The sequence below is a fragment of the Condylura cristata genome, unplaced genomic scaffold (assembly GCF_000260355.1).
Source record: "Condylura cristata isolate star-nosed mole 26May11 unplaced genomic scaffold, ConCri1.0 scaffold00030, whole genome shotgun sequence".
Classification (NCBI taxonomy): domain Eukaryota; kingdom Metazoa; phylum Chordata; class Mammalia; order Eulipotyphla; family Talpidae; genus Condylura; species Condylura cristata.
Window position 1 is genome coordinate 6,817,364 of NW_004567131.1, and position 16,680 is coordinate 6,834,043.

A 16,680-nucleotide genomic window follows, 5' to 3' on the forward strand; every position below is an offset into this window, starting at 1 on the left:
AGAGGGACTTACTGTGACTGTGTCTCCAGCACCCAGGCAAGGCAGGGCCCAGAAAGTATTAGACAAATACTGCTAGGCAAATAGAAGGGCCATCCACTCTCAGACAGGCTACAGCCAGGACTGACTTGTCCATAACCCATATGATTGGAGGCCTAAGAGGCTGTAGGAAAGCAAGAAGGAACCCGTGACACTACACAGTCCCTGGAGGAAAGCAAGAAGGAACCCGTGACAGTCCCTGGGGCAGGCTTTTGGGGGACTTGGGGCATCAGCTGTGTGTTTGCCTGTGGCTCCCAGGGTGGGCCATGCTGAATAAGGAAGCTACAGGTTGGAGCAGGGGAACGCTGTGCAGTGGAGACCCCAGGATTCTGGGGCAGGACTGGGAGCCCCACATCCTGGAAGATGTCCGGGCCTCTTCACTTCTGTAAGCCCAGCTCTGCTGCCAGTAATTTCAATCCACGGATCACCCCCCATCCCCCCGCAACAGTTCTGGGATAAATAATCAGCAAGAGAAAGTTGGCTTCCTTTGGGGAATAACCCCGAGGGAGATATGTCAGCCTTACTGGATGGTCTCATGGGGTTGGTAGAGGCAGAGAGCTGGCAAAGATCTCCTGGGATTGCTGTACACCACAAAGATGAGCATAGCCATTTGTTATGTGTAATTAAATTGAGCTAATTTTATTTTGTGGCACAGAGCTGGAGAATCAAGGTTCTCAAAAAATGTTATTATCTTATCTCATTTTGTGTAAATGTCATCATGGCACAGCTAGGATGGGTAGAAAGGGCATTTCTGAGATGTTCCTGGTCCCCTAAATGGATTGCATTGTTCCTTTGGCATTAAAGTCAATCTAATGCTGAGGTCTTCAGGTACTGATACAGATGAAATAGTACATTTATACAATCATCCCACAGACAGGAAAGCCCCGTTCTGGGTAAATGTAAGAACTTAGTGAGGGAGGCTGGGATATCAGACAACATAAGCCCCCAGGGTCCCCTGGTATCTTGGCTCACCTGCTAGATATAACATTTGTCTTTTCATTGTACTCAGAAAGAAATAGAGAAATAAGTCCCGGACAGTAGAGTTCTCCTTTCAGCCATTGTTCTTGTGTGGCTCTGTGAAGTTGGCAGCCGCCAAGGACATGACAAGACACAGTCGGTGGGGGTGGGGGAAGAATGCCCACACAATTCCTTTTAAGACAAGGATACAAGACACAAACCAAACTTCAGATTTGCCCTAGGAAAGTTCAAAACCTGGACAATTTCAGTCAATTCTGTAAAGGTCTGGAGGGAAAAGATCCACAAAAACAAACAAATGAACAAACAAACAAACAAAACACAAGAGGGAAAGTCTCCTTGTAGTGGACTAAGAATCTGCAGGCCCTTTGTGTTCTAACCGCCCTCTATGTGGGCCAGGGACAGGTATCTGCCAGACAAGTCACCTCCTTACCTTGCTCTGCCCCAGACTCGCCTCTCAGTGTGGTGCGGGGAAGCCTCTTACCTGCCTGATGCATTGTGCAGCCTGCTGTCCTCACTGAGGGTGTCACTACTACAAATACAGGATGCCCCTCAGGGCAGCATTTGCCCTGGGGCAGGAGGCTTCCTGCAAGAAAGGCCTGATCTAGCTGTGCCATCACCAGACTGCCTGGGCCAGAACATAGTCCTGCTATGTCCTCAAAACACAGAGGTGATCTCCTAGAGCCTGCTGATTTTGGCTTGACTGACTCTAGGTTCTCTGCCCAAAGATGCATTGCTCTTAGGGCTGGGGCATTTGTGTAATTGCCACGTTAGAGATGAACAAGTCCAGTGTTCTACATGGGTCTGTACCTTGAGCACACTGGCCACCCTATTGGTCCTTTTGCTGCAGGCAGCCACATTGAGTTATTTCTGGAGTGGCTGAAGTTCACTGTACTAGAAAATCAGTGGTGATCTGTATTTTTAGGAGTAAGTGAGTCAATCGGAAAATAGCTCTAATTTCCTGAGAAGGTGTGTCATATACAAAAGACTGCATGTGCCATTTTTTGATGTGCTTACATTTTTCCATATTGTTAGTGGGCACATTGAGGGGGCCGTCCGGGGCCCCCAAAATTGTCCATTCTAAATAGATTCTCTCTTCTGCTGCATCAAGACAAAATAGACTCTAGTGCATAAGACGTTCAATGGAAAGGAACTTTAATACAATTCATGTGTGATAAAGAAAAGAAAAGGGGAAAGAATGGAGTTTCCAAATAAAGCACCCAAAGTTACCCATTCCTTCATGGGCAAATGCCCAGCCAAATAGGGTTGAAGGCAACTTCTGGTGGGAACTCATAGGAAAGGGGCAGAGGGGGCCAGATGAGTCTGGAAGGAAAGGAAAATCAGAACTCAAGTCAAGAGAAAGGATGCTGTTATCAGCCTCCCAATGGGTTTCTCACCCACATCTCTGTCTCTTTCAAGTGTCTCCTTCCATGTCTGTCAAGTCCCTGGCACAAGTTCAAGGGTGAGAAGCAAGTGCAGTTTCTTCACTGTCTCTGCTCCATGTGCCTCCTCCAGTTCTTGATTTTCTTACTTCTCCCTGTCTTCTGCTCTCTGCCCAGTTCCACCTTTCTTTAGGGTGGGGCAGGGATGAAGGAACCTCCCCTTTCCCAGGGGATTAACCTGTTATAATGTGATCTTATCACCACTTAAAAAAATAAATTAATAATAGTTTATTTTTACATCAATTTGTGCACTTTTCCATCTCAGTTTTAATCCCCGTGGGCTTCGCATCACCAAATCACCCATATGCCATCATCACACTCCAGTGCATTTCCTCCCTCCCCCCACTGTTTTCGATCCCTTTCCCCACCTCCATATAATGTCTGTGGTATATAGCTGTTCATTATTATTATTATTTTCTCTCCTGGTCCGTTATATTCCTGCTATGAGTGAAACCATCCCGTATTTTTCCTTTCCCTTCTGGTTTATTTCACTAAACATGATCTTTTCCAGCTCCATCCATGTTGCTGCAAAAGGCATATGTTTATTTATTTATTTTTTTATCACCACCTTTTATCAATGATTTGTGCTAGAGGTCAATTTCACTTCTCATATAAAGGTGTATGGTTGCAGCAGGGGTCAGGTAGGTGTTGGTGCTTGATTTTGATATTTAATAGAGCATGGCCATGGAGAGATTAAGTGCAAATACAAAGCAGGAAAGTATGGAGTTGTCTATGGAGAATTACATGTCTTGGAACTCAAGATATGAACCACCATTAAAGGTAATCAGCATGGATTATGGAATCAGGCAGCTCAGACTAGCTGCAGCCCTAATGGGTAAATCACTTAACATCTCTTTCAATTTCTTTATCTTTCAAGTGGGAATAATCTTTGCTCAGATGATTATGAATTCAGGGTTTTCCATGCTCTCCACTCAGGTCCAATAATTCATTAGAATGACTAAAAAACATGGGCTAGTGTTTTACCTCCAATAACCACTTTATTATAGAGGTTACAACTTAGGAACCATCAATGGGAAAGAGGCATAGAGTAGGATGTGAGGACGCAGGGCTTCTGTGCCTTCTTGGGGAATGTGTTCTCTTAAGACATTGATATATCTACTAATTTAGAAGCTATGAAAACCTCATTGTTCGGGAGTGTTAATTGAGACTATTCCATAGGCATGATTTGTTATATTGTTGACCAGGTATTGGTGATCGAACTCAAGTTTTAGAGCCATTCCTGTTTTTTAATTGTTAAGTTTTTGATGTTTTATGTAATTGCATAGTGTAGTAATCCCTTTCAGATATGTGATTTGCATATTTTGTGGGTTGCCTTTTAACACTGTTGATTGTGCCCTTTGATACATAAATTAATTTCCATACATCAGCTTCCATTTGCAGCTAATGTCTTAAGTAGAAGCAGTTCTATGAAACTGAGCTTTAACTTTGTGCTAACTCGGGGTAGTGTCTGAATTGAATTTTCATGAAGTCCAAATTGTCTATTTTTTTCTATTAAGTTATCTGCGCTTTTGGTGTTATATGGAATAAATCATTGCTATGATTTTATGCTATTATCCTATTATGCTATTATGTCCTGTTATCTTCTGTGATTCTTACCGTTATAGGTCATATAGTTAGATCTTTGAATCTTTTGATTTAATTATTGCCTATGGAGTTAAGTCAAGCCCCAGTTTCATTTTTTTTTTTAAATGTGTGTAGCGTAATCTATTGAAAAGACTCTCTCCTCCACCATCACTGAATGGCTCCCTCCCCACCTGAATGACTTTTGAATTTTTCAAAAATAATTTTGCCATGTGATGGTTTATTTCTAGGCTCTCAATTCTATTCCATTGCTTTATGGATTTGTCTTGATACCAGTAGCTCATTGTAGCTACAGTAGCTTTGTAGACAGTTTTGAAATCAGGAAGTGTGAGTCATCCAACTTTGTTCTTTTTCAAGATTATTTTAGAGAGTCATGGTCCCTTGAGATTCCTTATGAATTTTAGAATGGGTTTTCTATTTCTGCCAAAAATGTCATTGGGATTTTGATAGGGATTGCATTTAATCTCTAGATATTAATATTTATAATTTAAAAATTTATGTTAGCAATATTTTGTAGTTTTTATTTGACAAGACTTTTATCAGTTTGGTTAATTCACAAGTATTTCATTATTTTTGATGCTATTGTAAACCAATATGAACTTGGCTTTGTCATTTTGTTTTCATTATTCATTGTTTTTGTATAGAAATGCCACTCATTTTTGAATGATTTTGTATGCTGTAATTTTCCTGAATTAATTAAGTACTTCTAACATGGTAACTATAGTCAATAATAACAACATATATTTCAAAGGTGCTAATGGAATTGATGCTAAGTTTCCATCACAAGACTAAAAACTTGTCACTATGTATGATGACAGAAGTTAGCCACACTTTTTGTGGTGACCTTTTCTCAACATATGTGAATATTAAATTATTAAGTTATATGCCTCAAACTAATATAATGTTATAAAATATACCTCAATTAAAACTAACTTGTAATTTGAGTATGTATGTATTTAGGAGAGTCCCCTTCCTACTTCTAGAATTCTAGGACAAAAAGAGAAACAACCCTGGGCCCTCCCTGGTGGCGCAGCGGGTTAAAGCACTGCACTGAGAAGCTAAAGCCGCTTCCGCATGAGTTCAATCCCTGCCTGCCCGGGAGGAGATCCACATGGCGTGGCAGACCACATGGCGTGGCAGACCTCTCCTGACCCGCCCGCTGCTCCCCTCAGCAGTGTACTTCTTCGATCTGCCTGTTCTGTACCCCCCTCTGTCTCTGGTGAATCCTCTCACCCTCCACATCTCTGGCCTGTACCCCAGTTCTGTACGAATAAATAAATAAATCTTAAAAAAAAAAAAAAAAGAGAAACAACCCTACTTCAGTTACTTTGAGCAACAATGCTCAAATACATACTGAGAACACAAAGCCAGTTCTTATTACCTGATGTTTTGATCTTCTTTAATTAATAAAGGAAATGGAGCTTGCCATCAAAAGGATAATTTTTACAAAAGTATATGCCTGTGTATTGTTACACCTAGCATATTTGCTTTTGAGACCCATCCATGTTGGAATGTATTTGTTATTGTTGAGTGTTTTTCCTCCATTGCATGACAGTATTGCAATGTGCTTATTAATTCACTGGTTCATAGATATTTGGGTTATGCCATTTGACTATCAAGATTAAAATTGCTATGGACATCAATCCAAGTGTGTCAGTGGACATGTCTTTATTTATTTTGGGTAAATACAAAGGAAGGGAATTTCTGGGTTGTCTATCAAGTACGTGTTTAACATTCAAAGACACCAATAAACTATTATCTAAGTAGTTTGTATTCTTTGAAATTCCCACCAGCAATGTATAAAAGCGCCAATTGCTCCGTATTCAGGACAGTATCTAGTATTACTGACAGTCTTTTAATTTTAGCAATTCTGTTTAGTGTGTGCAGTGATATAGTGTGGTTTTAATTTTTCTTTCCTAATGACTTTATAATACTGATCATGTTTTTGGCATCATTATTACCTATTCATGTATTTTTTTTTAAAGATTTATTTATTTGTGCATATAGAACTGGGGTACAGGCCAGAGGTACCGGGGCAGTGAAAGGATTCACCAGAGACAGAGTGGGGGAGAATAGGCTAGCTGATGAAGCACACTGCTGAGGGGAGCAGTGGGCGGGCCAGGAGAGGTCTGCCACGCCATGTGGGTCACCTCCAGGGCAGGTGGGGATCGAACTCATGTGGAAGTGGCTTAAGCATCTTAGTGCTGTGCTTTAACCTGTTGCGCCACCAGGGAGGGCCTCATGTATAATTTTTGGTAAAGTATTTGTTAAAATCTTTGCTCAGTTAAAAGTGTGTGTTTATTTTCTTATTATTTAGTTTTATGAGTTCTTACCATATAATCCATGTACCATGAAGTTATCCATATGAAATGTACGATACCGTCATTTTTAGTATATCCAGATTTGTGCAAATGTCATCACAATCTAATCTGAAACATTTTCAAGAAGCTCATACCCATTAGTAGTTACTATGTTTTCCCACTAGACTTAGACAACCACTAACTTATTTACTAATTTTTAAAAATGCTTATATAAGTTAATTATATATATTTCACATCATTGTTTATTTTTGTATGTTTGCTTTCTCCTCTCAGGTATAGTCCCCATAGAATTCCACCACCAATCACCATTACCATAGTCCCTTGTGCTCTTCCCTCCCCCATTTTGATCCCTTCTCCTGCCCCTGCAGAAATGTCTCTGATTTCAAGTTGCCTGTTTTATTTCCTAATTCTTTAGATTGGCCTATTTTAGGGCCCTCCCTAGTGGTTCAACGGGTTAAAGCACAGCGCTATAAAGCCATTGCAACCGCTGCAACATGAGTTTGATTCCTGGCCAGGGAGGTGACCCACATGGTGTGGCAGACCTCTCGAGACCTGCCCTCTGCTCCCCTCAGCAGTGTACTTGTAGATCTGCCTGTTCTTCTCCCTACTCAGTCTCTGCTGGATCCTCTCACTCCCTGCACCTGTGGCCTATACCCCAGTTCTGTATGCATAAATAAGTAACACTTTAAAAAAAGACTGGTCTATTTTAGACACTTCAAGTAATGGAACAATACAGAGCCTTTGGTGGCTGGCTTCTCTCACTTACCAAAAGGTTTTCAGGTGTCAACCATGTAGTAGTATGCATTACTCCGTTTGCTTTTACTGTCAGATCACAATATATTATACAGATATGCCACATTTATTCACCAATTGATAGAATACTGGGATTGTTTTCACTTTTGGGCCACTGTAAAAATGCTGCATGAACACTGTCTTCAGGATTTTATGTGAACCTATATTTTTATTTCTCTTGGGTCTTTATTCTTTACAGAACTGCTTTACCTATTTGAAGCCCTTCACATTTCTATGGAGAATCATCTTTTTAATTTCTACAATTATGTTAACTTGGATTGAAATTGTATTGAATCACTAAGTAAATTTTGGGGGAATAAAATTAAACACCTTAATAACATTGAGTCTTCTTATCCATAATCATGAAATTTTTTTTTGCAACTTTTTTTTTTCATTTTTAAAGTAGCTTGCAATGCACAATTTCTGTCCGTATTTTATAAAATTGTCCTTAAATATTTCATTCCTCTTCGTGGTAATATTTTAAAATTTTAGTATTTTTTTAAATAGCTACTATGTAGAATGTGGTAGATTTTTTTAAAAAAGACTTATTATTTATGCATACAGGAACTGGGGTACAGGCCAGAGATGTGGTGGGTGAGAGGATTCATCAGAGATAGAGTGGGGAACTGAACAGGTGGACTGACTGAAACACACTGCTGAGTGGAGCAGCAGGTGAGACAGGAGAGGTCTGCTGTGCCATGTGGGTCAGCTCCCTGGCCAGGGATTGAACTCTTGCTGTAGTAGATGCAAATAGCTTCACAGTGCAGCTCTCCAACCCGCCCTTGCACCACCAGGAGGCCCCAGGATATGGTAATTTGTATATGATCTTGTGTCCATATACATCTTTTTTATTTACTTTTTCTAAATTTCTTACTTTCTACATATGCAACCAAGCTGTCTGCAAATAAAAAATTTTACTTTGTTTTCGCCAAAACTGCATGCCTTTTACTCTTGTCATGTTCCATTTGTTGGGATCCCCAGCGTTGTTCAATAAATGTGGCAGCAAATATACTTGCCTTGTTCTAATTTTTGGAAGCCTTCATTTTTCACATTTCAGTATATTAACTATATAATTTTCTTTGTGATGCCCTTTATCTGGTTGAGGAAATTTCCTTTATTCCAGACTGTTGAGAATTTTTTATGACTGGTTTTGAATTTCATTGGATGCTTCTTTGATACCTATTGAGATGATTGTATGACTTTTCTTTTAGCTCTGTAAATATGATGCATTACATTAATTGATTTTTGAATGCTAAACCAACCTGGACTAAATTCCACTTAGTCATGATGTTCTTTCCTTTTGATATACTATTCACATTCTTATATTTGTTAAAGGCTTGTATAAATATTTATATGAGACATTAGTGTGCAATTTTTGTTTTGTTTGTTTGTCATCTGGTTTTGGTATAAAGCTAATACTGCCTTTGTAGTCTGAGGTTGAAAGTGTTGTCTTTCCTACTTTCTGATTAGCTGTATAGAGTATTTTCCCCAAATGTCTGGTATGACTTAACCAGTGAAGTTATCCGAAATCTGCAGTGTTCTTTGTCATAGACATGTTATTTCTTTACTATTAGACTATTCGGGTTACTTGTTTTTCTTTGGCGTTTGATATTCTGGAATTTTGGTATCGTGCATTTTTCAATAAATGTAATGTTCATCAAAGCTTTTATATTTTAAGTTTTTAAAAATTTAAAGCTTATATTTCTTTTATTAATCTGTATGACTGATAACAATGTGTCTTCTGTCATCCTTGATTTTGGTAATTTGCACTCCTCCACTTTTTTTTTTGATCTGGCTCGAGATTACCAATTTCATTCTAATTTTTTAAAGAATCAGATTCTGATTTCATTTATTTATTTTTTTCTGCTTTGCATGCCATTGATTTTCTTTTTGCTACCATTGCCTCCTTTATGCTTGGTTTAATATTACTCAATTTCAAATTTCTTAAGGTAGACTCTTACATGATTGAGTCTTCTGCTTTTTTCTAATATAAGCACTTACTGTTATACATATTCTTATAATTACTGTTTTGTTGTTCAGTAAAACTTTTGATTTGCTGCACTCTAATTTAGTTCATCATATTTTATCACTGTATTTTTAATTTATTGTCTAGTTTCCAACAATTTGAGGGTTTTTTTCATATATTTGATTTCTAATTTAACTCTTTTAGGCCCATAATATGACCTCTCTTTATTAATATTCCACATTGTTAAAAATGTATAATCTGCTATTGAGTGGAATGTACTGATACTTGGTTCACTAGAGTGAAGTATTATTTTTAGGTTCAGACAAAATTCATTGATTGTCCTTATTGATCTTAATAGAAATTTATTCTAAGTTTATATTTTCAATGTTGATTTTAAGCTTGCACACGTTTCAAAAATCTCATGTCCCTTTTATCATCATGTTATACCAATACTCTACTGACATTTTATGCTCATTCTTGAGTTTAAATGTAGATTGTGATATTGGGTTGGTGAAGAGTATAGATCTTGGTATACGTATACACTTGTATTTAATTCATGTTCTGCTACTTTCTATGTATGTATTCATGGGCACATGGTCTTTATATTTTCTGAGGGATTTGTGAAAATTTTGATTTATGGTACATGCACAAGTAAATAACATACAACACTGCTGCTATGTGATTTGGGAGTAAGGCTTACACATGTTTACCTTATCATCTGATAATAGCTAGGTTACTCCATTAGCCATTTACCCATATGTATCAAACACTGCCTTACTTGAATTTCCTATTACATTGACTAGAGTATGAAATTTCCCAGGAAGGGTGATTCTTATTTCTTAAATATTGTGAATTGCTTATTAGGTAGCTGTTCTCAGTTAACCAAAGACGTAAAGCAACTTGATGCAAATAAATATGTAGAAATATGAGGCGCAGAAAAGGGAGTGCATACTAAAAAAATAATAGAGTGTATTAGGACTGGGTCTATCTTATTGGAGGCAGTTAAATCTACAGGTCTTGAATGCCTGGGTCATGTCTCATGAGGTTGAGCCATAGGAAGGTACCTAGACATTCTCAAATCCAAACAGTAAGGTGATGGAAACAAGGTACCACTTTCTATTTGTCTCTTATATCCAGCCTTTAATAGGACCTAAATAAAAAAAAAATCAATCAATTGCTGGAGTCATTTAACACACATAGCTTGGGATTAGAAGCATAAAGAGTAGTATGGATTCTGTTGTTATGCAAATTATATTCTTATTATATTTTTCATTCCACAAAATCTGATGCACCTATTAGTTTCAGGCTCTGCACTATATACTGGGATCTGGGGATGAGTATGACAGGCATGGTTTCTTTGTAGGGAAGGAATATAATTGCAAAGGAGCTATGAAAAGAAGCTACAAGGAGTTGTGAAATAGGAGTGCATCTAAACCCAAGCTTCCTTGAGGTGCAGGGCTGAGTTTAGGGCTGAAGGATTAGAAGTGATGGGATCAAAAGGGGAGGTTAAAAGTTTCAGGAAGAGAAAGCAACCTCTAAGGAAATCTTGAGTTACCAATTCTGACCTTCTCAGAAACACTTAGCCACAGGAAAATCCATGGTGAATGTCTAAAACATTTAGTTTTCTAACTAAAACTCAGTCTGAGATAAACCAAATGCAGGAAGACAGTGTAATACCTCATTTTATAAGAGTTTCCAAAGAAAATCTTAATGATTATTAAAAGAATGACATGAGTTCAGGCTTGTTGATGCATTTTATTGTGAGATGGGGGAGTCTGGTAAAAAACTAGAAAATGACCATGGTGTAACAAGGAACTTAAAAATGAAGAGTCAGATTTGTAACTTACATACATGAATACAGGAACAAATTGGCACAAAATGTTAAACATTGTTCCCAACACTTTATATAAGGTTATCCTAATTTGGCTTACTAAGGAAATGAGAGTTTTATGGTTAGGCTAATCTCTTAATAAAACTGCAGAGCATCATGCTATTAGTCACACAGTGAAATTGAAAATTTGAGAGTTTTATATTAAAAACTGGGTAAAGGTAAAATGACTTGATTGTAGTTGTAAAACTAATACATTCCCATTTAAGTTCTGTTCTACAGTCCAAGGCAAGTATAAATGTTAACATAACACTGTTAAATCAAATCTCAATGCAAGAGAACCAATTGCATCTCTACTTTAAATCTTATCAACTTTCCAAATTTTCATACTAAAATATATTATTGTATTAATACAAACTACAGTATTATACACTACACTGTGTAATAAATAAAGAAATATAAAAATAAGACACATAAATATAAAAGTTTTCTAAAACTAAAAGTACATATGTCAGTAAGAAGGGTATTAATACTGCCAGGTTTGAAGACATACAGTACAAAAATGTTGCACAGATCTATAAACTAAAAGAAATAAAATAATACTGATAGGTAAAAATCAGCTAATGTTGTTAATAAACTGGGTCCATAATAACTAACATTTGGAAACAGTTATGAGCCAAGTAACAATGGCATGTCCATGTCTGAAATGCAAATACATGGTTAAAGCAGATTAGAAAATTTCCCTTTCATTTCTGTAGAGAAATTTTAAAAGTCAATAAATGCAAAATGAATACTGAGGAATTAAAGGATTAAATATCCCAGTGTTTTGGTTTCTCTGACAGAGTCAGTGGTTTTAAATTTTATTTTGGAATTTTGACACAAGAAACTTATCAATAAATGCTAGTTATTGTAGGCCACACACTGAACGAAGGCAGGTTAGATCCTCGAAAATACTGATAAATGGCACTTACAGCACACAGGTCTTGCTTAAGGCCAAAGGAGATACAAAGCTTCATATCATGTCCTTCATATTTGTCACCACATACTCAAACACAATTACAAACACCGATTCTGACGACTCTGCTGTCACCAGTATGAACACTGTTAGTCCCTGCAATCAGAACTCAATGACAATCTTTTGAACTCTATTTTAAACCACATGAGTAAAAAACTTCAGTTCTTATATCAGTTGCTTTCTTTAAGGCTAACAATACACTTAAAATGATAATAAGTTCTATTATGACATCTAAATATTAGAAATTACTACCTTCTAGATTGAATTTATAAAAGGTAGTTAGCACGGTTTGGAACTGCATTATACTTCTCTGTGAAGGGAATTTTGTAGTGCAGAAGTTTTCTCATTTTAAAAAACATAATAAAATACTGAAGCGGATTTAGCATATGTTTACCGATAAAAAAATTATAAAATTTCTCCCAATTGTACAGCTTAGGAATAAACCAACATGAATGATAATACTGATAAAATGAAACAATGCCAGATGCTTATCTAATTAATCAGTTTCTCTTAACCTATTAAATCTTTGCTTTCTGAGTCATTAAAGTTTTCTAATCTGCTTCATGATATAAACTTGTTCCTAACCTTGAAAAATGCATGAAAAAATTACTAGGTTGGAGGTTCAGGCACACCCGGATTTTTTTTTGTGTGTGTGTTTTTTGTATTTTGTGGTTTTTTTTTTTTTTGTATTTTGTATTTTAAATTTTTACTTTACACAGTAGTGAACAGAAATCACAGTATACAGCTTACTGTGTTTCCATGAAAAGCATGTATAATATAGAACATACTTCATTACCAATTAGAATTTATTTTCCTTCTAGAAAAACTATTAGTCTTCATTTGCTTTTTCTTCAAATACTTGCTCACTATTCTCGCTTACTTTTTGTTCCAAGCTGCTCGCTTGATTCACAGCTCCATCATCCTTCATTAGACCTTTAGTTTTTGCTCCTTCTCTCTCCTTCTCTGTCTCTTCCACCTCTTCTTCCTCAACCCCTTCTTCCTCCTCTTCCTCCTCCTCCTCTTCTTCATCCCCTTGTGGTTTTTCACATTCTTTTTCTTCTTGCAGTTCTTCCATCTCCTTATCCTCCTCTTCCTCCTCCTCTTTTTCACTATCTTCATCTTCTTCCCTTGTCAAACTCTCTCTTTCATCTGAATCAGCCTGTGAGGGAGATGCCCTAGCATCCACATGGTCACTCATTAGTACTTCTGGTCCTGCCTCTTCCTGCTCTGTACTATCACGTTCTTCTGCTTCTCTCTTACAATAGGAGTAGCGATGATTCATGTGTTGAGAATAAGATCCAGAGTGTGAGAAACGCTTTCCACATTTGTCACATTGATAGGGCTTTTCTCCAGAATGTAATCTCATATGTTCAATCAAATGATGCTTGTGTTTAAATGCCTTTTTGCAAATTCCACACTCGTGAGGTCTTTTACCTGAAAAAACAAGACCACGGCAATGAGATGAAATGATGGTATTAAACAAATAAAATCCTCATCAGGTTTTGGGGCACCTCAGGTTGTGAGAAAGGTTACATATTCATTATTCAAAAACAATGAGGCTCAGAGGTAGGAACTTAAAACCCTAAATAATATACAGTAGATCCTTTATGATATGTTATACAAATATGCAGTGTAGTGAAAATATCATGTTAACCCCATAACACTGAGATTGTATAATTCTTTTTCAGATGGCATATTTAGAAAATTTCAGTATATAACTGAACTTGTATAAGACTGTGATTTATTCAGTGAAATGACATAAGTATTGAGAAAAAAAATTATTGACATTTTAATGTCTTTGTAAAGATGAAATTTAAAAGTAACCTAAACCGGAAGAGGCTACTTCAAAATTAAGAGTTTGCTAAAGGAGTGGAAGACCAAATTCTTGTAGCAATTCACTAACTTTTATAGCACTTACATACTTTTTAATAATTTCTTAATTAAACTGAATTGAAATTTCCTTTTCAATCTGATCTTTAGGACCCATGGTTACAGTTTAGCTTTTATCCAATTCATCAACCACCACTTGTAAGAAAGTATACATAAAGATAAAGAAACATTTGCACCCATGTTGACAAAAGATCATCAAACCAATAAATATACTGTGACTGGCTCAAATATTTACCATTATTCAAATAGTATTCAGATGGTCTCATTGGTGGCAATTATAATGTGAATATCAAATCTTATTGTAATTCAGTTTAATAGAAAGGATGCATCATAAAGTGATTTGATCATATGGTGGACTGACCATAAAGAGGGAGAGAGTGGGTGGGCCTGCTGAACACTATTGTTACCATAATGAAAAACAATACAATTAAATGTTTTGATCTTGGGAGAATAAACTAATAAGAAATTCAGATAGGTATTGGACTCAGAGAATCCCATGATGTGGGGGAAACTGGATTATCTCACAATCACCAGGGACAGTGTGCAAGAAAAGAGACATGGAAGAAAGGCAACACTGAGCAAAAAAAAAAAAAAAAAGGATGAATGGGGAAAAAGGAAATTGCCAAGGTAGGGACAGTGGCTAATATCCATCCCAGAGAGAGTAATACTGACTACTGTGGATTTAACCATGGGAGATAGGTGTAAGAGCAGTATAGTAGGTTGGGCAGCTAAGACATCCAGTGACAAAGATAAAGCTCAGAAAGGCTAAACCCTCCCCACCCCACCATGTCCCCAGAGAAAGGGTGGTTATGGTAAAGTAGATAGAGGAAAGTTGTGCTGTAATGTTTTGAGGTGGCATAGAAATCCCAGTCCACTGACTGTAGGGATGTGGTCTAAAAACCAGACAAAAGGCTGCATCGTTACAGGAAAGAGCCAGTCAACAAACAACAAGTTCATCAACAAATGACACCTCCAGGGCTTTCCCACTCCTCACCGAAGATCCAGCACCATCTACTGAAAAAACGGAAGTTCTGTACCCTTAATATTTAGAACATAAATAATGAGGGGGAGGTGTGCAAAACACTATACATGACAAATGTTTAGAACCCAACTTGTAAAGATACAGAAAATCTTCATATCAGAGTTCAAAATTGCCATGATAAAGGTATTTTAAAGAAATGGAAGGAAATTGATCAAAGAAAGAAAATTCAGAAATACAAATGAATATGCTAAGAAGTAAAATTTATGATCAGATCTAAATTGAAGCTTTCAATAAGAAAATAACTGAGATATAGGATGTAAAAAGATCAATGGAGAAGCTACAAATGTTTTACAAAAGCTAAAGAAGTAGAATAGACAAAATGGAAAATCAAATTAGTGATGTAGAAGATGATACTGTACAAAAAATCCAGGTGGAGTGAGATACCAAGAAAAAAACTGAAGAAACACTTTGAGAATTTTATTCTAATCCATGAGATAGGCATTATAGAGGAAACTTCCCAAACCTGAAGAAAGAACTAAACGTACAATCTATGAAGCTAAAAGAACACCAGGATACTGAAAGAGTATGAGACCTACACCAAATATGAAGTAGTAAAACTTCCAAGAATTCAAGACAAAGAATACTGAAGTTGACAAGGGGGAGGAAGCAGATAACTTAAGGAAACTTGACAGGCTTACGCCTGACTTTTCTGAATGAAGTACTGTGGACAAGGAGAGAATGGAATGGTATGATCGAGATATTTCAAGATAAAAATAGCCAAAAATATTCTATCCTGCTAGGTTCTCCTTTAGCTATGAGGGAGAAATAAAGGCTTTTTCAGACAGAATATGAAGGAGCTTGCAAACATTAAACTCCCTACCACTGAAATATTGAGAGGAGTTCTCATTTCTAAATCGAAGAAACAATATCTACAAAAAACTGAACAAGGAAATAGCTAGGACTACACACTTTTAGTGACAAAATGGCAGTAGTAAGACTTTCATATATCAATAGTCACTCAAAATTTAAGCAGACTGGATTGACACACCAATTAAACGGCGCAGAATCTCTTATCCTAAGACTGCCTGCCAGGAATCTTCTGTTAACAAACCCATTCCTTTAAATGCTCCTCTTTTGGCATGCTTGTGTCTTTGCAAATGTTGTCTTAGCCTTCCTATTTTTTTTTTCCCCCTAATAAGCCTGCCCTTTTGGTTATATAGAGTACAACATTTTCTGTCTCAAGAAAATGCACAAGAATTCCAAAAATAAATAGGTTCAGAGTATGTTCAGGTATTGAGAACAGTCATGTATGTAAATGGGACCCAAAGGAAGGCAGGGATAAGCATACTTAGATAAACTAGATTTCCAACTGAGGAAGGTAATAAGTGACAGAGATGATCACTATATCATGATTAAGGGAGTAAGTAATATATCCGGAAGATATAATATTAATAAAATGCACCAAATAATGGAACATCAAAATACATAAGACAAGTTAATCTGAAAAAAAGATATTGGAGAAAAATACATTAGTGGCTGAGAATTTCAACATCTACTTTCACTAATGAACAGATCAACCAGAGAGAAAATAAATAAGGACAAATAGTCTCTAAAAAAGATTTAGATCACCTGGATTTAATAGACATGTACAGGGCACTGCACCTCCCCCCCAAAAGCTGAATATACGCTCTTCTCAAGTACACATGGGACATTCTCCAGGATTGACTACATACTAGATAAGTATCAACCAATTCATGAAGACTGAAGTCATACCAAATATTTTTTCTGACAAAAATGGTATCAACTAGAAATCAAACACAGAAAGAAGGCA

The 16,680-nt window shown here is 36.8% G+C and overlaps 1 protein-coding gene across 5 annotated transcripts in view; it reads right to left on the reverse strand.

Annotated features, from left to right (window-relative positions):
* Positions 1 to 10,222: 10,222 nt before the first annotated feature.
* ZEB1 (zinc finger E-box binding homeobox 1) overlaps positions 10,223 to 16,680 on the reverse strand; it is a 150,563-nt gene continuing 144,105 nt past the window's right edge. For all 5 annotated transcript variants that reach the window (XM_004691190.1, XM_004691188.1, XM_012731283.1 and 2 more), the window contains one exon: positions 10,223 to 13,411. In XM_004691190.1, the coding sequence (XP_004691247.1) occupies positions 12,807 to 13,411 (605 nt within the window). In that variant the 3' untranslated portion in view covers positions 10,223 to 12,806. The remainder of the gene's footprint in view (positions 13,412 to 16,680) is intronic.